This window comes from Mandrillus leucophaeus, unplaced genomic scaffold (genome assembly GCF_000951045.1).
Source record: "Mandrillus leucophaeus isolate KB7577 unplaced genomic scaffold, Mleu.le_1.0 Scaffold573, whole genome shotgun sequence".
NCBI lineage: Eukaryota > Metazoa > Chordata > Mammalia > Primates > Cercopithecidae > Mandrillus > Mandrillus leucophaeus.
The window spans coordinates 2,027,591-2,050,273 of record NW_012106175.1 but is presented as its reverse complement, the minus strand read 5'-3'; the positions used below and the strand labels follow the sequence as shown (position 1 = coordinate 2,050,273).

The 22,683-nt window shown below is 44.0% G+C and overlaps 1 protein-coding gene across 1 annotated transcript in view; it reads right to left on the bottom strand.

Moving 5' to 3' along the window:
* Positions 1–22,683, bottom strand: part of CLSTN2 (calsyntenin 2) — a 679,153-nt gene that overhangs the window by 80,275 nt on the left and 576,195 nt on the right. Inside the window, exons 11-12 of the mRNA XM_011998542.1 lie at positions 19,017–19,265; positions 12,034–12,155 (exon numbers count right to left, since the gene is read on the bottom strand). Of these exons, the coding sequence (XP_011853932.1) occupies positions 12,034–12,155; positions 19,017–19,265 (371 nt within the window). The remainder of the gene's footprint in view (positions 1–12,033; positions 12,156–19,016; positions 19,266–22,683) is intronic.

Below are 22,683 nucleotides of genomic sequence, written 5' to 3'. Positions count from 1 at the left end.
TAGCCCTTCTTGGAGGAATTCCAAAATTTGTCTCCTTTGCAGTGAACAGTAGCTAAAATACCTGCTCAGATCTTTTCATTTTCTTTTCCTGACATTGCTTTCCCTGGGTTCCTGAAGTCTCTTCTGTATATACACAGTTCTGGGAACACTCAGGGATTTGAGGGATTTGAGGGGAGTTTATTATCAGATTTTGACCTCTTTTCTTGTATCTCCATTCTTATTGATATTAACTCAATTTCTGGCAACTCTGGCATTGATGAATTTCATCCTCTAATACCCTACGCTCAAAGAATATGCCTGCCTGCCTGCCTGCCTTCCTTCTTTCCTTCCTTCCTCCCTCCCTCCCTCCCTCCCTCCTTTTCAGTTCTTGTTTTTAATATCTTTATTGAGGTATGATTTATGCATCATAAGATTCACTCATTGTAAGTGTATAATTCAATGGTGTTAAATAAATTTATATAGTTGTGCAACCATCACTGCAATCCAGTTTTAGAACATTTCCATTATCCAAAAAAAGTCTATGCTCATTTGCAGTTGATTTCCACTTCAACCCCATGCCCTAGGCACCACTAATCTGCTTTCTGTCTCTACAAATCACCTTTTATGGAAATTTAATGTAAATTAAGTCATATAATATGTAGTCTTTCTTTTTTAGGTTCTCTCACTTAGCATAATGTTTTCGAGATTCGTTCATGTTGTATGAGTCAATAGTTCATTTCTTCTTATTGCTGAATAGCATTCCATATATGGACACATAGAGACTATTTATGTGTTAAAGGACAGCTTTTTTTTTTTTTTTTTTCTGGATGCTTTCATCCTCAGATGGTACTTGTATAGCTGAAATAGTGCTTGTAGATGTAGGGACCAGTGTTTGGGTCCCTACATCAGAATATGCCACTTAGATAATGTTTTTTTAAATTAAGAAGCATTCATTAAACACATGTTTGCGTTAGAAACTCCTAAAAATTAAAAAGGTGAACAAGACGTGATAGTCCAATGCAGTGGAAGAAATAAACCAGTGAACAAATAAGTATCATAAGGTGTAAAAATGCTGTGGTAACAGTCTTTTCTTACCTTCTCACCATGAAGGTAAGGTCAACTTTGTATTGGGGAGGAAGTTACAGGAAAGTATTCATGAAGGATGTGACCCCTGAGTATGGTCTTGAAAGATGAATAGGTAATTGGCTAGTCAGATAGTGGGAATGACTTCCCTGCCTATAACACAGTGTGTTTTATTCTTCTGAACCATGCAGACATGTTCACAGATAGTATTTTCCAGTCTGCCAGTGCCGTTGGGGATTGCACTGTAGCAAACTATTTCTGTGAGTTTCTTTTGAGATCGATAAATGAAGAAATATAGTGAAGACTTGGTGGATACTCAGTTCTGCCAAGCTATGTAAATCTTCTCAACAAGACAAGAACCTAATGGAAAACAACATGGAACTTTGGAGCATGGTGCTTAGTCCAACACCTTTGCCAAATGACTTAATTTTTCAGAGCCTCAATTTCAGTGTTTATAACATGGAGTTAAGTTTTAACCTCAAAAGTAACTGTGTAGTTTAGACCTAATGTATGTAAATCAAGAGTTTAGGGATTGGAACACAATAGTCTCTCAGAAATGCTAGTTTTCCTTTTTTCCCTTACATGTAATGTGTTTCTGGCTCACGTTTACTATTCTTGCACCTAAAACCACAAGGAGTTAGTGCAATTACAAGGCTTGTTTGTCTTTCGACTCCCATTTCTATTGCCTCAAAGCTACTATCTTCTAAGTAACCAAGGGATGCAGTAGCTGCTTCATAATGAGACCTTGCTTCCTTCTAAGTGTGCACTGATTGTCAAGGTGATGAAGGAGGTTCATTATTTAGAGGTATAATTAAAGGGCACTTCCTTTAGCTAAACTAATGAGTAGTAAGTGCAGCAATAGTTGCATGTTTAGACATTAAGGATGGAAACAAATGACTCATTGGAGATTGGGAGTAAGCAGGGATGGTAGGGCAAATTAATCTCGCTGCTGGACCTCCAGGGTTATTGCTTTTTAAGACTTCCTCAAAGGGGTAGTCTTCCCTGCGAAGTCGGCTCCAGCCTTCTTTTGTCTTATGGGATGAACAGCCTTCTCATTACCTTGCCTCAGGAGCGAGGTGATCTTTGCTTCAAAAGATGCTAAAACAGGCCGGGCACAGGGGCTCATGCCTGTAATCCCAGCACTTTGGGAGGCTGAGGCGGGTGGATCATGAGGTCAGGAGATCGAGACCATCCTGGCTAACACGGTGAAACCTCGCCTCTACTAAAAAATACAAAAAAATTAGCTGGGTGTTGTAGCAGGAGCCTGTAATCCCAGCTACTCGGAAGGCTGAGGCAGGAGAATGGTGTGAACCTGGGAGATGGAGCTTGCAGTGAGCCGAGATCGCACCACTGCCCTCCAGCCTGGGCGATGGAGCAAGATTCTGTCTCAAAAAAAAAGGAAGAAACAAACAAACAAACAAAACAAACAAACAAACAAAAAACAGATGCTAAAACATGATTCCTGATGAGCTGAACTTGAAATCTGTTTCTGGATGGACTTCCATGCCTGGTTCTAAACATTTAGGGATATGAGTATATTCTTGTCCTCATGCATATTCACTAAGATTGTACATTCACCCAAGTTAAGACTGGTGCCTTTTACCCTCTGGGAGTATGTATGTTTTGAGGTCGTATACAAAGTTTCTCCACTTCTCAGATGAGAGATGTGGAAAGCACCTTGCTATGTCTGCCACTCTTCATCCATAATCTGGGCATTTTGCCTAAATGGCATGATTTTTGTTAGAACTAAAAGAAAGTGCTTGATATAAAATAAGAACTGAAAAAATGCTGGTTCAAGTTCCCTTCTCACAGCACATGGACTTGACAGTGGCCAGTGCCTTTGCATCATGTCTCCCAAGTAAGCGGGATTAGCATTGAATTGGCCATTACATATTAGGATTCAATTTTACCAATTTTTTGCCTTTTCATATCATGGAAGCGACAGAGAAAATATCGTTCATATTATAAAAGCAAACATTTGGGTTCCAAGCCAAGGAGAAGCCTCCTTCCCTCCCACTGGCACCAATTCCCAAAGGAAATGAGAAAGGTAGAAGCATGACACAGCCAGTGCAGTGACTGAGCTCCTGCTGCTTCCATCGGGATCCCTCCATGGTTTGAGTATCTTCATTTATTATTGAATAGATTATTTGTTTTACTAAGCATTTATAATTGTGTTGACATTACTTCATCCTTTTTAACTGTAAAACAATATTCTTTTTAATGTTTATATTATTCCCTTCTTTTTAACACTGATTTTAAATATGTATTAGGGAATATCTACTGAAAACATGCATTCATTGCCTCTGGGCAGATGTACAGGCTAGAACACAAATAATGATTTTACAGGAGCAAACGGAATTGCTGAGCAGGTGTTCGTCAAGGGAAAAGAGACCAGAAAGGAGCCAGGCTTGCCAGCAAAAGGGGAAAAATGTAGAATCATTAGCATCTTTGATTTGTTAAGATTTAACAGTGATAAAACCTTAGACTCCAAGGCAGGATGAGAAAGCAGGGGAAGTGGGCGAGATGGCAGCAGGGAAAAGAACGGCATCCCTGTAGCTCTCTTCACTGACAGCGTGGATTCTCCTTTAGGATAGGTTCTTCAGAAGAAAAATAAAGAAAATCCAAGTAATAACGAAAACCCAAGAAAATTTCGAGAAATCAGTCCTTCAAGGAAATGGCTCAGGATATAATGTTAAATAAGCTATGGAAACCATCAGTGGGTTTGTGGAGACTATGTCTACAATATGGCACATATGGAATTATCTGCTTATCAGATTTTACTATTAGTTAGGTATGCAATATGCTCCATCAACATTCGGCAACACTGATCTGCACTTTGTTAAACTTCCCTTCCTTCCCTTTATTCACTTCATTGTGGTCTCTTGGTGACTCTCTCCTTTTAGTCATGGTACAGCCTCTGCAACATAGCAGAAGTCTATCTCTTGCTAATAATCATAGCAGTCACTACTTGTTACTACCCGCCATAGATCTGAAACTACCTGCACTACGCGGGTGAGCTAGAGCAGAGTTTATTTAGAAGGTGATTCTAAGTTAGGAGGACAGATTAAGTGAGGAGAATGAGTTAAGAAAGGAGGAAAAGTCAATCCAAGAGGGTGTTGTTAAGGTTGTCATTGCATGTAGTGGGGGCTTCTTTCCACTGAGGCCCCTGAGAAAGTGCAGGGTGCTGCCCAGAACTGCTGCAAACTTCCAGGACTGACTGCTTCTGCACCCCATTGGGTGATAGGTGCTCCTAGGGGTGATAACACTGCCGTGGCTCAGAGCTGTGCTCACTGGAGCCCAGCAGACTCCTGCTGCCTTGGAAAAGGCCCTGAGGAGAAAAACAGAAAGGTCCAGTGGTGCAGGGTGTGCACTGCAGAGCGGATTGGTTGGGTAAAGTGGGTTTCTGTGCTGCTTTAAGGGAACGGCAAGCATTGTCTACAGAATCTAATTCTCATATCAACTTCGTCAACTTCAAGCTTCCAGGTGAAGCTCTATCAAGAGAAAGAGGATTTCATGAATTTGCTTTACTACTTACAGAACCAAGCACAGAGGACTCAGACAAAAGGTTTCTTTTCCACTTCTCATAGCAGGTAAGGTGATTTGGCACCTTCATCTATTAGAAAAACATGACTTAGAGAAAAAGAAAAGCCCCAAATCTGCTCCATGGGGATCCTAGTCCTGAGGCTTATAAGGAAGCAGGCCTGGTGAAAAGCCAGAAGCAAGCAGTGAACGGTGGTTTTACAAAGAAGTGCCTCTTCCTCCTTCCTCCCTAGTACCCAAGCTGCAAGGGGGAGGGCTGTGGAAACCTGTGGTAGAGACATCATATACTGGTGAACAGAAGAACCTACACACCTCTTCAGAAATAATGACCCAGGGTCACCTCAGCAAGGTGTGGGGAGATGGGAGGTGGCTTGATTTATGAGCATGAGGCAGCTCCAGAACTCCCAAAGGCTCACAAGTGAGGTATTAGTTTCCTATTGCTGCTGTAACAAATTACCACAAACTTTGTGGCTTAAAACAACACAGATTTATTATCTTATAGTTTTGGAGGTCAGAAGTCTGAAATGAATTTCACTGGACTAAAATGGTGGGGTCAGCAGGGCCACATCCCTTCTGAAGGCTGTGCTGGAGGATCTATTTCCTTCCCTATCCAGTTTCTAGAGGCTGCTGCATTCCTTGGCTCACGGCCTCACATCATTCTGACCTCTGTTTCCATCTTCGCCTCTCTGTTTCTGACTCTTACCCTCTTGCCTCCCCTCTTATAAGAACCCTTACTATTATATTGGGCCCATAAGAATAATCCAAAATCATCTCTCCATCTCAAGACCCTTAACTTAGTCACATATGCAAACACCATTTTGCCATGTAATGCCACATATTCACAGCTTTCTGGGATTCAGAGGTAGACATCTTTAGGGACCATTATTTGGTCTGCCACAGGCACCTAACAGAGCCCAGAGGTGCCAGGTAAGGTGACATGGCATGAGAGTAATGAGGAGAAGCCATGAAGCAGGAATCTGGGGCATGATGCAAAGCTGCAGAAAAGGGGCTTTAAGATGGAACAAGCATGGCTCAGGCAGTGAGTGCAGTGCTGGGTGCCAGCACACTGGCACTCTCTCAAAAAGAAAGCAGAACCAATGGGATACGCATGCCAGCAGCTACCTTTCCAGAGAGTGGACAATCCAACCACTGCACAACTCTGACCTGAGAAGCCCAGGATGTCCCATGTGGATCTGAGGACCCTTCTCTGCCAACACCATGAAGCCACAGAAGCCACGTCTTTCCAAATGTCTTGAGGCTCTCTTTGAAATGGAAACAGTCAGGGAGAGGGACTAGAATATGACTGGGGCTTGTCAGGAAGCCATATATGTCATAGGGAAACAAAGAGACTAGGTCCACTTGGCACATCCAAAGTGAGTCACTATTTGTGGCTGTCCCCCTACCCCCAAAACACACACACATATATTATTCACTCAGAACAACCCTGCAAGTTGATGTCATAGAAAAAGTCATTCAGAATTCTGCCTGAAAGAGAGAGAAGAAAAGAGGTTCTGGACATCCTTCTCCCTCTGTTTAGGACATTGGTTCCTAAGGGACACCTGGTCTTAATGAGGGCAGGGCACAGGCAGAGGTGCCGAACAGAGTGGCTGCTGCATTGCAAGAAACATGCCCAACGAAGCCAAGAGCTAGTCTTTAACAGCAGAATTAGAGTGCTGACAATGCCCAATTATTTTGCTCATTCAGATGACCGGTCTGAACTGCACCGACCATTCTCCAATTAACTCCTTGGCACTTGGCTATAATAATGATTGAACTAACCTATTTGACTCCCCCATGAAGCTGAATGAGCAGATGTAAGTAAACTGACTCTGCATCATTCTAACACACTTTCTTCACCAAGAAAAAAGGATGTATTCACTTTTAGATCTTTCTAGGAGCTTTAGAATTCTATGCAAGTAGAATGGACTTGATAAGCAAAGGCTCTGGCCAGAGACAAATGTGCTCAAATCCTGGCTCTGGGGAACTCGGGCTGTGACTTATGCTCATTTATATGAGAAGGAGGAATAGCACCACCAAACCATGGGTCTGGGTTGAAGGGACCCTCTGGGTATGGTGAGGGGCTGCTGGGGACCTGAGAAGCTCCCCGCATATAGGGAGTTTAGCATTCTCTATGGGAGGTAGGGCAGGGGCAGGGAGAATTGGAAGCATTCACAAAGGTCATCTTCTTAAGAGGATCCAGACTTCTCAGACGTATTATTGTGTGGCTTTCTTGTATCAAAACAGTAGCTTTTTAAATCAGTAATCTCAAACCAGAGACCAGAGAGTAAAGGTGGACTGCAGTATATTTTTTTGGCCAGATGATCTGTTTTTGTAAATAAGAACATATTAAAGTTGAGAGATTTTACACAGAAATCTGATTTCTAACTTCTGAGCAACTGGAAGTGCAGCACGAGGTCTAGATTCTTGTATAGTTTATAACTGTGTGGTGGCTAAACCTTTATTACTTTATTTTACTTTCCACTGAATCTTGCATTCACCCAGCCAGGTATTGTCACTCATCTTGATGCTTCTTCCCACTCACAATTATTAGAGTTTGGGATTCTTGCAAAAGATGCTCCCAAGGATATGTAAACTGGGTATAAACTGAGCAGGGCCGAGTTTCCCCAGGGTGGAGTTGTGTCGTTCTTCTCTCGATCCCTGATGCCTATTACAATTTCCGGCACAGAGAGGGCAATGGCCAACTGAATGAATCTGATGTTTGCATCTTGTGCTTGTTGCAATTTTTCAGAGATGCACTTTTTTCCTTATGTGAGCTGGGGGTACCTGTGCTCTTGTTGGTCAACTGAGGCTGTCATTCAAGCTGTGTCTTCCCATAAGTGGAACAGATTGTAAAACATCAGCAGATTTCCCTCCAATCACCACACCAGGTCCAAAGGGAAGATTATTAGATCGTGACACTGAGTCAACCATATCCAAATGATATTAAAGCCAGGAGGGGCTGCAAATTAGTTAACCTTTCCTGTACGTGCTGGCAGCTGGGCGCTTTCCTCTGCTTTTGTCTGGGTTTGCATGTGACTCACTGCAGGCTTGAGGGGTTTGCATTAGTGGATCATAAGTAAAAATCCCATTAAAATGACATTCTCCTCATCATTATGATGGCTTTAGTGAGATGCCCTGGATTGTCACAGGCATCTCCTGCAGCCACCTGGTAATAGATTTACTTGGCTGTCCATCCACCTTGGCCAGAGCCTGCTGAGGTGTGGGGCAGAGGGGCTGGGCTGACTAAAGCACACAGTGGCTCTGTGGAACTGCCTCTCTCAGCAGCACTCCTGAAGGGCTATGTGAAAACCATTCTCCATGCCTGGTTTCAGTGCCATGAAGAGCCACTGTTCAAACATGTCTGTCCAGGGCTGGAGTTCCTGGGGGCCTCCAACATAGCCCCTGCCACTGGCTCCATTCAATGGCCTGGCGTGAGTTACATTTGCTTAAACTTGATAAATCTGATGAATGTCATACTATAATTCCTTATATTTGCCCATCTCTAAAATTCTCAGTCTTCTCTTGAATAGTAGATGTTTCAATTATGGCCCATTCCTTTGGGGATAAAGCGTCAACTCAATCATATGATATAAAAAGCCACTTGGGATTTAATATCCACCTGCTCCTCCACAAGGGGTCCCAATACCTGTCAAAGCTTTCTCCTTCTGCCCCATGCCTCCTGTGCCTATGCCCCGCCACACTGAGAGCTCACACGCCCTGACCCCAGCCCTCCTGCTCACTGCTCTGCCATTAGGCTGCCCTGCCCTGCACCACGGAGAACTCCACATTCCTTTCAGATGTTCCCTCCCACAGACTCCCCACTTCTGCCCCAGCCCACAGTGCCTATCACATGGGATTGTAAACTGTCTGTTGTTGGGTTTGTTTGACCCATTATCATGGAAAATTCTAGAGAACAGAGACTCTTATTTTAGCTACTAATCCCAGGTACCCCGCACAGAGCCTAGAGTACAGTTTGTGCTCAGAATAAACTGCTAAATAAAGAAACAAACGAGTCCCCATCAGGCACTAGAACAGATAAAATGCTCCTGAAATTTCCAAGGTTGGCCAGGAGTTAAAATATAGACAATACATTAGACTGGCTTGAGTCCTTTCTGGCCAAGGCCAGAAAGTTCTGTAACAGTTACAAATCCACTGGTGGTAAATCTAGTAAGATCTTGAAATAAGATACCAAGATCAAAGATGAACAATGTTTGAAATCCAGGGAATTAAAAAATGGCAACACTTAAGAATTTTAAAAAGCTCAATAAAATGAGTCAAAAGATCAATTAATCACTGGGAGGTTTTCAAAGATATCTGGATTTTTCCTCCTTCCTCTCTCCCTCCCTCTTCCGCTGCCTCACCTCATCTCTCCCTTCTTTTAATCTTGACATCCATTCACTGTTACGTAAACATTTACTAGGCACCAACCATGTGCTCATGCCTATAACATGCACACAAGAGCTGGAGATGAGTAAGACACTACCCTGCCCTCCAGGAGCTCAGTGCAAAGTGAGCAGACAGGCAGGATAAACGCGTAACTACAGAACAGTAGGAATGGGGATAGAGTTCTGCCTGGAGACTGGGCAGCAGAGAAGAGAGGCAAACACCCATTGGGGGGACCCAGGATGGCTTCCTGGGGGAGGTGACCGTACTAGGTATGCACATTCTGGCCATCAAGTGATTTACACCCAAGAAACTCTGGCAAGGTTCTGTTTACACAGGAAGCTGAGTAAAGAGAAAGAGGGGTCTCTGGGTTGGTCAATATATACCACTGGATTGCTAGCATGGGAACTGTTGAGGTTTCCTGCACCGTACTCACTGTGGTTCCCTTCAGAGGGAGGGTAGCTGTGCAGGTGAGCTGGGGCCCTGATCATCAACCGGCAGTCTTTAAACTTTTTAAATGTTAATTTCTTTAGTAGAGGAATGCTATGGACTGAATTGTGTCTCTCTCAAGTTCATATTTTGAAATCCTAACCCCCAATATATTTGGAGCTAGGACCTTTAGGTGGTAATTAAGGTTAAATGAGGTCAAAGGGTGCAGCACTATTTCAATAGGGCTGGTTCCTCATAGAAGACAACGCACCAGAGTGCTCCCTCTCTGCCATGTGAGGACATGATGAGCAGGAGGCCCTCTACAAGCCAGGAAGAGATCTCTTAACACGAACCAAATCGGCTCCTTGATCTTGTACTTCCTAACATCTTTAACTGTGAGAAAATAACTTCCTATTGTTTAAGCCACTCAGCCTGTGATATTTTGTTATGGCAGCCTGAGTAGACAAAGAATAGGACAGCTTGAGCAAAATGAAGATGTGACCATTTTAGAGGATTTCATCAAGACTATGAACATTTTGTATTTCAGTGATAATTCTGATATCTAAAATTTTTGTAAATTTAGAAATGCAAATTTTTAAAACTTCAAATTAGGCGGCACACCAAAGCAGGAGCTGGGCATAATGGAAAGGGCAGGTCCTACCCATGGTTTGCTGTGTGACCTTGTGCAAGCTACTGGACCTCAGTCTATAGCCACACATTAGCCACCAGGAAGGGCTGTAGCAGAGATGAAAATAATTTCCCACGTGCAGCCTGCCTTGCACAGAGCAGGCATTGACAAATGGTAGTCAATGAGATCAGGGTAGTTTGGAAGGTGTTTGGTGAATCTCAGCTCCTCCTTAAATTTACCACTTTGGGAACAGATGTTAGAACTGCTAGATTCACTATATCTTTATCTTTAGAACCAGAATTCCTTCCTCACCTATTTTTAATTTCCAAGCCTATGACTTCATTTGCCTGCATCAGTGCTCCTCAATCCCATCTTAGAAAATGCCTCAGGATATCTATAATTATCTCAACCAGTATAGCAATGTTCCTATTTTAAAAACCCTCACAATATGGAATTTATTTTAATTCACGTCAATTTGTATTATATATTTTAAAACATCCCATAAAAGCCATATGGCACTTTAGGACATAGCTGAGAGGTTGCTGAGAAATAAAATAAACAATGTCAAGATTTCACAATTCCTGCCAGATTCAGAATTCCTAATTCAGAGGAACATACACTAATCAAGATGCCATATTTTTAGAATTAGCATACAGCAGGATGGGATTTACTGGGAGTGGATTAGGCAGTTGCCACTGGGCTCCCCTAGCAACTTTCCCATCAGCTTGGCATCCTTAATCTTGTCACATTGCCTGGAGTTCCACCATTGAGAGATTCCTTAGAGTTAATGAATCTTTGTTTTAGAGAACATACATGTGTACTTCTATGAGGATGAAAGGTGGCAGCAATCATTTCCATCTCAGTGTGAATGAGTTCCTCCTGGAATACTTCCCAGTAACACTCTAAGATCAGCTCACTGGAGGACTGGAGACTTGGATGGAACAGAGAGAGGGTGGGGGTGGAGACATAGTAACAAGGAGGGAGAAGGGAAAGGATTATGAATCAGTCGGCCCTCAGCAAGGTGAGGCAGGTAGTGTAGTACACACAGTGGGCTTTGGACGAAGTAAAGAAGACTGGGGGTCCCAGAAGTGCTTAGCCCAGCATATGGAAGGGGCAGAATAAAACAAAATGAGGTCCTGGGGCCCCAGGGAGGAAGGATCAAAGAAAGGGCATCATTTCCTCTGCCTCATTAAGCAGCATCTATTCCTTAATCCTACTTTGTGACTGCTGGCATTCTTTCTCTTGATAATTTAAAACCCTTTTTAAAAATTAGCCCCTGGTCACTTTCAAATTTAAGCAAAGGCCAACTCTAATCTTGCTACATAGATGCTTCCTGATGGCACAGCCAACCAGAAAAGTGAGTACTACTTCCACCGTTAATGCTTCACAGTCAGTCCTCAGAAACATACTTCAAAGCTTTAGAGTCACACCAGACACTTGCTTTGTCATTGAAAGTATGATGCAGTGGCTCTTGTGATCAAAAGTCATGAGGCCCTGGAGTGAGTCACACATTTTTCCACTTCAGAAAAGAGCAGGCACTGCCCAAGGTGCTCTGTGTCACTGCTTACTTCAAAGTCCTCAAATCCCTGTCCTCAACCTGTGTCACCCAAAGGAGGTAGTACAGCACCAAGGGAAGACATGGAGCATTTGTGATTTAAAGATGTGCTAACAGAGATCATAACTGGGCCTGGGGATCAGGAGAACTGGCTTCCACAAGCTCGATGTGGAGCAAATGGACAAAATGCACATGACAGGCCCAGTGACCTGCAGCATCCCGGCTGGGAAGCCTGTCCCTCCCCACCTTCATCTGGCTGTAAGGAGGCAGTTTCCTTCCTGACTTTAAGATGCTGTGTGTCTCCCTAAGCTGATTTTTCCAAAATTCAGCAAGTGGTCAGGACCTTGCAGTGCCTCCCCACCGCCATCACCATTGGATTGGACCGGCCACCCCTGCAGAGGCATGAGTAGCAGCAGGTGTGAGATGAGCACCATACCTGATCCAGCTTCCAGTGGAACTCCGCGGGGCGAAAGGTGTCAGCCTGGTCGAAGTCCTTCCGCAAGAGAAAGACGAGGCGGCAGTTGTGCACATACAGGGCATAGTGATGCCGGTTCATTTCTGAAAAGCAGAAAGAAGGTTTGAGGAGTGAGAGAACCCCTGTGTCAGCCTCCACCAGAGGAGTCTTCCTGCTCCCTCACTTAGCACAGCCCAGCGGACAAAGGCATGGGCACTCCAGTCTTCTCATTTACAACTGGCTCTGATGATAGTTCTATAATGCACATGATAGAGCTCTTCCAAAGTGGAAGAGGAAGACTCAGGAAAACCCACAGCCAACCTCTTGCTGAGAAGCCATCTGAACTTTAAATACTCACCTAACTTATACTCAGATACTGCATCAGACCCAGGGTACAAATTACTTAGGTTAACAAACTTCTTGTTTGTTGGTTACAGATGTTTCTGGAGGGTTTAGGGAGCTCTGTGCCAATCACATCAGTCACTCTGTGCTCCTTTAACATACTGGTTTCTTCTAGAGTTCTGGGTTTTTATTTTATTTCATCAGATAGCAGTGACAGCAGTGACCACGGAGTATATCTTCTCTCTCTACCTAATCAATATGAAGTAGAGCTGCCTCACTTTTAGCTGCTGGGAGGAGGGAATAGGTTGATTTTCCAGCAGTAGAGATAGTTTTGTGAGTCCAACACCCCCTCCCCATACACAGGCAATTAACGGGAAGTTTTCCCCTCCTAATGTAGAAACTTCCTTTCATGCTTAGAAAATCTCGTGTCATGGATCCTGGCAGAAGAGGAAACGTTCTTTGACCAATTCTTAGCGACCTTAAACCTTACTACATTATTGAACACACCAGAAATCTACCAGGAGGAGCGTGCTCCATAATGTTGGTTGGGTGCGCAGGTGCCCATGTGTAGTGGAAAGAGCATGGGCCCTCGATTCGGTAGACTTTGGGTGGAGTTGTATCTTGGGTGATGTTGAGAGAATCATCTCACCTCTCAGAGCTTCAGTTTCCTTAACTATATCATGACATTGGTGCCGGATTATCATAGTGTATCCCAAGAATGGAATATTGCAATCAATTCCTGTACATCTGGTATAAACCTTGCCTATAAAGTTTGGGTGGGAGGAATCAACACCAATTACATTTCTAGGATGGGCCCTGACTGCTCTTGACCAAACAGGTTCATGAGAATCCCCTAGCACATTACTGGTTCAGGATCCATGACCATGTTCCTAGCACAGGCCATTCTCCTGGCTTCAAAGCTTCTGTCAGGAGTTGGCAAGTGGCTGAGTTCAAGCCAGTGATATGAGCACTTTTCTCAGCAGTTCTGGGAGAGAACTGCTCTTTTAGCAGAAAGCAAACAGAAGAGATACTTTCCTTCCCACTGGAAGTTGTATTATACCACCGGGAGGCTTGGAGCTGTGCAGCCATATTTGCTCATGTAAAATGGATACACTTACAGGCACAGATCTGAGAAATTGCAGAGAAAAGGAGCCCGGCCTTAGATGCACTTTACCTTGATGATGACTTCATGAACCTTCATAGCTCTGGATGTTTTCAGTTACAAGATACCTACATTCTCTGTATTATTTGATTTTTTGGCTATCTGATATCAGTTTGTTCTGGACTTTCCATCCCTTACAGCTGAAAGCCTCTCAATTGACACAAAGAGGAAATGTGTGGAATGCATCTGCCCAGAACAAATACTCCGTAACTGTTACTTATTAGAAGAACTATCATACTGCCTCATGACCAGGGCAACATAACAAAGTAGTGCTCCCAGGGAAGCATCACCATTCTTGAGAACACAACCAGGGGATGACAGGAAGGAGAATGGTCAGGGTCTGACTGTGGCAGGGCTGGCCTCGGCCGTTATCTGGGGGACCATTTTTAGCCTTTGGACGGGCAAAACACCCTGGACTGCTTATGGGGATTTTACTGAAGATTTCTGGTCCCCCTCATCACTGTATAACTGACTTTTCTGTGGTTTCTCTTGATAACTCTTAGGAAACATAGAAAGGAAGAATTTTTGCCTTTAGTTTTATTCGGAGTTAGGAGAAGCTGAGGCTAAGGAGGTGGAACAAGAAGAATGGATGGGCAAACCTCACTGTACTACAGCAGCTTCTAGTCTGGGAGGTTTCTTCCCCCTTCTACTCCCTTTCTCTGAATTCACAGAGTCAACTCATATGCCAGGGTACCTGGCTCATTCACTGTGTTGGTGATGTGGTTTGCTCAGGAATCCATTTTATTCCTTTTCCTGTCCTTAGGAATTCTTTGTTGAATCTTTCTTCCCTTCTCTCTGTCCACGTCTCAGGTAGATCCTAAAGCCTTCTGCTCACTTTCATGAATTAGAATAGTCTTGAAGGGTTTAATCCAAATCAAACATCAGTCTCTCATCCAGTTAAAACAGATGTTCCTCTTCTCCACTCAGTCTTTACCCATGGCTTGGTGGCCCACAATAGGGAAAGGATGGGGTAAGATCTTTCATTCTTCTTGTTCCACATCCTCATCCCCCAACCTCCTCCTAGTTCTAACCATGGTCAGACGTAGGGGAATATGGATGAGAGGAAAAGAAGTATAAAGTCTCTTTAAGAAGCCAGTAGAGTTTTTCATTTCCAAAGGCCCTGCAGAGGTCTCCACATTGCCATCTTCACCTCCCCACCCTCTGTAAGGGTGGCCCTGCCATAAATCTTTACATAGGAATTGATATGGTAAGTGACACACTCCTTTTCTGGGTTGCTGGGACATGTGTGCTTGCTGCAATTCCACTTTATTAGCCCTCACCTCTCCATTCCTCGTGTGAAAGATTTTCTTTCCAGTTGATCTTCCATAATTCCTCCTCAGCTTCTCCCTTCTCGCAGGAATCCCCTCCAGCACACACATCAGCTCCTGCTGCTGCGACCCCCCTTCCTGGCATGCAGCCCTCTGGTTGCTAGCCTTGCACATTTCTGGATGTCCATTTGGCCCACAAGAACAAAAACACCTGTGTTCTGCCAAACTGTACCAGGGAAACCTCTCTCCCTCCGGACCCTCTCTCCTTACCCTATAACTGTGGCAGCCCCATCATTTGCTTGCCTTCAGACACCCTGGGTAAGAATCAGGGCCAAGCCTTCATGTACCCTAAACTCGACATAAGTCAGGCTTTTCCAGGACTCTCCTGGGCTCTGCTCTGACACCAGCCTGGAGCAGACTTAAGAGTGTTTACAGCTCAGCCAACTGGCAGCAAAAGTAAGGTTCTCACTTCCTTTCTACAGACGACAACCTCAGTCCTTCTGAATGGTTTTCTGGGCACCTCTGTAAGTGTGAAAATACCCCCATCCCTTTCCTAGCAGGCAGGGGGACCATCCTAGCACTCTCTACCAGGCTGACACCTCCGTCTCTCTCACCTGGTGATTACTGAACAAGGTTGGCCCCTCTCTCTTAGAAAACCCTGTAGGGCAGTGGCTAGCACTGTACGTAGCCACTGATCATTCATTGTTCTCAGTTCAAACTCAGAGACAGAAAATGGCTGCATGCCAGGGGAAGAAGATTCCAGCAAGAGGAGCAGATGTGTGTGTCGGAGGGGATTGATTACTGTGATAAGGCAGGGGCTGAGGAGGAATCATGGAAGGTGACTGGAAAGTGCACAGTTCACGGGAGGAATGGAGAGGTAAACCCCAACAGAGGTGGGCTTAGAGGGGTACAGGGCCCCACACAGTGACCTCAAGGTAGACACATGGCTATGTGTTCACCTAACCTATTTTCTTTGCTCCTAGGTTCACATCTAAACTCATTTCACAGCCTCCCCCATGGGTAGGTGGGGCAATGTGACTAAGTTCTGGCAAATGGAATGTGTATTAGAAGTCAAACATGATACTTTCTGTTCTGGTCAATAAAATCCTTCTGTGTTCAGCTCTAGCCTTATTTTCTGTTCTACGGTTGAACATGTCAGCAGCAGATGATGCAAGAATCCTTGGCTTCTGAGCGTTCCAGGCAAAGCAGAGCTCCCCTACCCTCCAGACCCACCTGAAGCTACTAGACAATGACAGGAGGTAAAACCGTGGGGAAAGAATGTTAGCTACTGAGATGTTTTTCTTGGTGGTGGTAGTGTTGTCAGTGGTCCTCTCTCTTTTTTGCAGTTAGCCTTTGCTGACTTGTCAATTCTGTTGTCCAGCTATTTAGAAAATAATTTATAATGGAACAGCATTAGTAAATTTTACTTAGTACACCAGACAGAACTTAGTGCAATCTTCTTGAAGAGTAATTTGACAATTTACAGCAAAAGCTTCCTTTCCTAACATTTCTATTGTTTGAATCAGTAATTCAACTTCTGGTTGAAATAATAAGAAATGTCCAAAAGGTATATACCAGAATACTCTTTACAACATTGCTGTGTTTGCATTTAAAAGAAGACAATGTAAATATCTAATGAAAGGGGGCCAGTGACATGAAGTATGATAAATCTACATGGCAGAGTTTTAAACTCCCAAATAATCCATATTTTAAAACATATTTTATCACATGGAGAAACGATGTGGAGATAATGTTATATAAAGGTAACTGATGACACAATAATATCAGATATTATAAAAATGTAAGGACATTCTACATATACACAGAAGCAAAAATAACCTTGTAATGAAATGTACTAAATGTTATCAGAAAATATCTCCCCAGTGGTTAGAATTTCAGGTAATTTGTGTGTTCTCTTTTACACTTTTCTGTGTTTTTCATGTTTCCACTGTAGACATACATTGCTTTATAACTTGAAAAAAATGTAGATGTAAAAAAGCCATAAACAAGCTTTCATTTATTCCAGATTTTTTTTTTTAAATTTAGGATGGGGTGTTTAGAGATTTTTTTTCTTGCTGTCAGAAAAGTTAGAGAAAAATCTTCGCACTTTCTCTGTGCCAATCTTGAGTGTTGTTTCACACAAGGGCCCAAGCTGAACGCCAGGTGCTGCTAATTTGGGGGCGCTGAATGCCTTCTCCGGGGACTGCTGTGATGATGGTTGAGGCAGAGTTCAGCCATGGCTGCCCGTTAGGCTCCTCCACCATTCTTATTGAGCTGGGTGGGGCTCTAGCATCTACACGTTTTTACAAGCGCACTACTTTATTCGAATGAGGACCACTGGTGCAATAGCATGGGCCTGGGACTCAGGGTCAGAGGATCTAGGTCCAATCCTGTCTTTCTTGGTAATCATCTGTGTTATCCTGGGCCAATCACTCAACCTTCCATATTCCAGTTTCCTCCTTTGTAAACAGGAACATTTATATCTGTCTGACTTGCCTCCCCAGGGACTCGATATAGCTCAGAAAGGACTATATGTGCATGGCCACTGACCCCAGCTCACACTGCTTTGTATTTGTCTGCATATTCTTAAGCTGTTGTCTCATCGGGATGCTGGATCCTGGATTATGATGGGAGCACCTCACAGGGCACTGCACAGGCTACTGAACTGTGTCCCAAACCTCTACCTTCCTGCATGAAGGTCCCAAAGAAAAACCTGTCCTTGGCACTGACTCCTACATAGACTTGCCATATAAATAGGGAAAGCCAGGCACCTCTCGGTTTCTGTATCCAGAAAATACATTAACATTTATTATAAAGATCAATTGAAACAGAGAACATGGTGTTCTTGTAGCAGTGTAATGAGGAATAAAACTGGAAATAATAATGATAATTATAGTAACAACATCAACTAAATTAATGGAATGCTGATTTATGCATGTGATGCTACTAAGTAATTTCATACTTTATTTCAAGTGTATTTCCCCTATTCTACCTATGGGGAAACTGAGGCTCAGAGAGATTAGCAGCTCCTCAAAGGTCACACCTTAAGAAGTGGTCAAGCTGAGATGGAAAATTTAGCTGTCCAACAGCAGAGGGCGAGCTTCAGCTCTTCTTCTATATTGTATTTTTACTGTTACATCTGCTGTGGTTGTTATTTATTTTGGGTGTTTTAGCAAAAGTTGTATTTGAAATGGGAAATTGTAGAATTGTAACTAAATGCAGAGTTGTACAATTTGCATAAGATCTCGGGATGTTTGTGTATGTGTGTGGGGATGGGTGGGTGTAGTGATAAGAGCATAGGTTTGGATTTAATTGGATCTAAGCTGACATTCCAGTTCTGATACTGACTGTATAATTACTTGTGACAAGTTATTTAACCTCTAAGGAATGTTTTATCCTTAAAACTGCAAAAACAATAAGGCTTTTATAAAATAACTAATAGAGACCTGTGTTTAGAATAGTAATAGCTCACACAGATTATCACACTTCCTTTGTGCCAGGCACTGTTCTGAACACTTCATGAAGTTATTTAATCCTCATAAGAACCCTATGAGGTAGATACTACTGAAACACCCCTTTTACAGACAGGTAAAGTGAGACACGGAAAGGCTAAACAACTTGCCAAGGTTATCTAGCTAATAAGTGTTAGGGGACTTTAACTACCAAGCCGTGAACTTCTTGCACAGGCCCAGCATGCTGAAAAGCCTAACGAATGGTAGCTATCATTACTATATATGGCAGAGGTTTTCAAACTGCTATTCTCAATTAGCAGTACTTTATTCAAAAGATAGCTTTTGGAAATCTTACTGTATATAATACAGTCAACGTGGAGCTTCTTTGTTTGAAGTAGGAATAAAGACGCCTCTCTCACCCGCATCTCACTTATAGCAGACCTAAAGCACTTCTGGGAATGCTGGGGTTCTGAGGAATCCAGTTTGAAAACCGCTGATTCCAGCTTTTACATTCTTTGTGTCTGTACCCCTCCTTTCCCCACTTTTCTGCTCCTGCTCTACCTCAAGCCAAGCCTGGAAAATCAGCAGCCAGAAAACCAGAGACCACAGTATATCTTGGCAGGGTTCCTCTCAGGCTCCTGCTTTTCTTCCACATCCTCCTTGGCTGTGTCCATGTCCAACCATCTGGGACAAAATGGGCAGCCGCTGGGGTAGGGGTGAAGGGCTGGGCTAGAGACTCACCGGTTTTGTCTGAGTTGCAGAGGATGGTTTCCTTCTCGGCTCTCACACCAGGGCTGGGGCCGTGTTTCATCCACATGGTGATGGTGAACTGGTCGGTCAGGTTCTTGGGCACAATCCCATCAGGGATTTTGGCGCCCTGCCTGCCATCAAACTTGAAGATCATCTCACTGCTGTCCACCAGCAGTCCTGCAGTCCAGTTGGTGGCAGCACTAGGGGATGGCAAGAGGTCAATGATGCCAGAGGAGGCTCCTGCAGAGGGTCGGGAAAGAAAGGACAATGGGTCATTCCTAATGGGGCGGTGTCCTCATCTGTTTTCTGCTCCTGGGTCAAGATGAACTACTCAGTGTACTTACTCAGAGATATCTATGCCTAACCCTGAGCTATGTGACTTAGGAAAAGAAGTGCCAAATGCTATTCCAGCCCCTGAGTTACTTATGATTTTCTTGGGGAGGCATCAGTAACTTACAGACAAAGTGCTGCACGTGGCAAGATAGGATGCAAGAAAAAAGTGTTGGAGGAATTTAGAAAGTTGGAAAAACCCTGGGGACTCTTACTAGCAGGGAGGGTTCCTGGAGAAAGCCAGGATTTGATTTGGGTGGATGGATTCGCTCACACACCTATCCATCTGTTAACCTGCCAGTCATCTACTGAGCACTAACCATGTGCCAAGACCCCTGCTAGGTGCTGGCTCTACGAAGGTCAGTCAGACACAGTCCCTGACATAGAGGAGCTCAGAGCCAGCAAGTTGACAAAATGTGATCAGGGCTGTGATTGGGAAAAATTCTATATCCTGATCCCAAGAGAAGGAGCGTGAGCCACTCATTACACTTTTTTTACAAATATCTATTGAGGCCAAATGATGCAGTGGTTGAGAACACAAGTTTTGAAGTCAGCAGAACTTGAATTTGACACCTGGCAGCAAAATTTGCTAGCTTCGTGACTATGAGCAAATCAGTTGACCTTTGTGACTCTGTTTCCTCTTCCCAGTGAGTCGTGAGGGTTGAATGAGATAATGCAACAGGCAGTAGCATGCTCACTGCATGGCGAAGGTTCACTCAGTGTTAGCTATCACGTTATCGTTGTCATTATTATTTCTGCTGCTACTATAATAGTACTCAGGTTAAGGTATGAAGACTTCGTCTGAGGCAGCAGGAGTGGGGGCAGGTTTATTTTAGAAGAATCACCAACTATGTGGAGGGCGGGGCTGAGGTGAGAGGCGACAACTGGCCTGCCAGAGAAGACTGGATTGTCCTGCTGGGTGGGTCTGGGGCTTCTGCTGACTCTCCACAGAGGCTCAAATACAGAATTCTTTCCATCCTTCTGTTCCATACACAAACAGGGCTCAGGCGCTAGGGGAAGGAGGGCCAGGAACTTGCAGTCATTTTCAAATAATAGGAGTCAGGGAGTCTAAAGTGTGACCTGTGTTGGACGGGTAGGGGCATGGGGGCTCTTTCCTGGTATGGCACTGACCAGTCAGTCATAAACTCTGACGGGTTTAATGAACAGTGGTTGTGTGTATTACCTGCCAATTGCCCAGGCTTTGGATTTTTGACTTTTGTATATCAGAGCCTCATCTTACCTAGGGTATGGGTTCCAAAGACAGTCATTACAAAAAAAAAAAAAAATCTCCTACCATTAAAATGACCCTTTGAAGATTCCTCAAGGAAGGTGCCATGTTGGAAATCAGTCTACTTGTTTGAAAATGTTCAACTCAGCCAGTTTTCCCTCAGTCTGTGGAGGAGATCATCAGGTCTATATCCATTGGCTAGCAACAGAAGGTTATGCTATGTGAAGAGCATGTATCCTTAGAGCCCAGATGCTCTGCTTATCACCATGACAGGTTCACTCTGGGAGAGGCTTCTGGAACTGTGGTGTCTGTGAAGGTGGAGATTAAAATCTCCCAATTCATGCTCATGCTGTAGCTTGTATTTATCAAAGGGAAGTGTGGGCAGAGTTGACAGTATTATTTACCTGAGTATTTCCTAGATATTTTGCCTGTTACTGCACCTGACATATAGTAGGCCCTCAGTTAATATTTATAATTGCCTTTTCTCCCACTCAGGGCTCTCTCACAAGATGCTCCTGGAAATTCACCCAATGCTGAGGTGGGCCCATCCAGCCCCTTGTCCACGCCCCACACCTCTCATCACACTTACCTGTTCTCATCCCCTGTTGCTAACTCCTTAATTGATATCCATGTTACTTATGTGATAAACTAATTTATACGAATGTTTTAATGGCCAATAAAATTTTGCTGTCCTTTAATACCACCCTCCACAGATATTTCTAAGAAAGACATCTATCAAGGTGGTAGCAGAGAGAGATTTGTGAGTGGTTTGGAAGTAGGAGATACATGGTTTTTTTGGGGAAAGTGCATTTTCCTAATGCCCCTGTAATAACACAACATGGCAATAGCTTCTTTGACCTATTGAGTTGAGTCTGATACCAAAACTTGTCCAGTGTGAAGACAGCTGGTGACAGGGGTACACACAGAGTGTGTTGGTTCCCGAAACCTGGGGTGGCCAGAGAGATGCAGGCTGAGCACTCAGGGCTTCTGACTTCTAGCTCAAGCCAATGGGACTAACATGATCTAGCAGGGCCCGGTGCAGAGATGTGTGTGTGGTGGCTGCAGAGGCCAGCTTTGCCACCATGTGGAGCAGCTGGGCCTCCACATAGGGGAAGCAGGGTGGGGTCTAGCAGGGCTTGAAACTCCACCACCAGAGGGTCCTTTTTTTGGCTAAGGACATTGCTGTTCCTATAGTGTTCACACTTCAGTTAATACCTTAGACTAGTGAAGAAATCGATGGTGAATTTCCTTCCAAACAGGTTTGGATATATAGAGAGATGTACACAGCAGAGAGGACCATGCATGGGGTCATGGGGGATGACATCAAGGGAAGGTTGGGAGACAAAATTGGTTATAAAATAACCCAGTGCTGGTCAGGGTTATTCTATAGATATATCCAATATTTACGTAACTATTTTATTTCATTTATTTTATTTTTGAGACAGAGTCTCACTCTCTCACCCAGGCCGGAGTGCAGTGGCGCGATCTCGGCTCACTGCAACCTCTGTCTCTCGGGTTCAAATGATTCTCCTGCCTCAGCCTCCTGACTAGCTGGGATTACAGGCATACACCACTATGCCTAATTTTTGTATTTTAAGAAGAGATGGGGTTTCACCATGTTGGCCAGGTTGGTCTCGAACTCCTGACCTCAGGTGATCTGCCCGCCTCGGCCTTCCAAAATGCTGGGATTACAGGCGTGAGCCACTGCACCCGGCCTACATAACCTTATTTTTTATAGTTACAGAACGTTATTGTTTTCCTATGAAGTCTTACTAGGCACAAAATGAGTAGCAGGCCTGAATTAAGAGCCTTACATGTGTTTTTTTAGTTACTCTTCTGTGCGGTGAATATTGTTAAGATTTTAGGTTACAGATAAAGAGCCCTAGGCAGACCGAGTCCAGGATGGCAACCAGCTAGCAAGTGGACCCATCACCAGGACCTCCCAGCTCCAAAGCCCATGCTCCCCATTGCACCTCCTCAGTGGACCTGGAGGGAGATCTTGTAACCTTCTACTCATTTTGCAACCATAGAAACTGAGGCCCAGAGAGGGGAAACGACTGGACCAAAATCAAAGTCACAGCTAGCTAGAAGCAGGCCCAG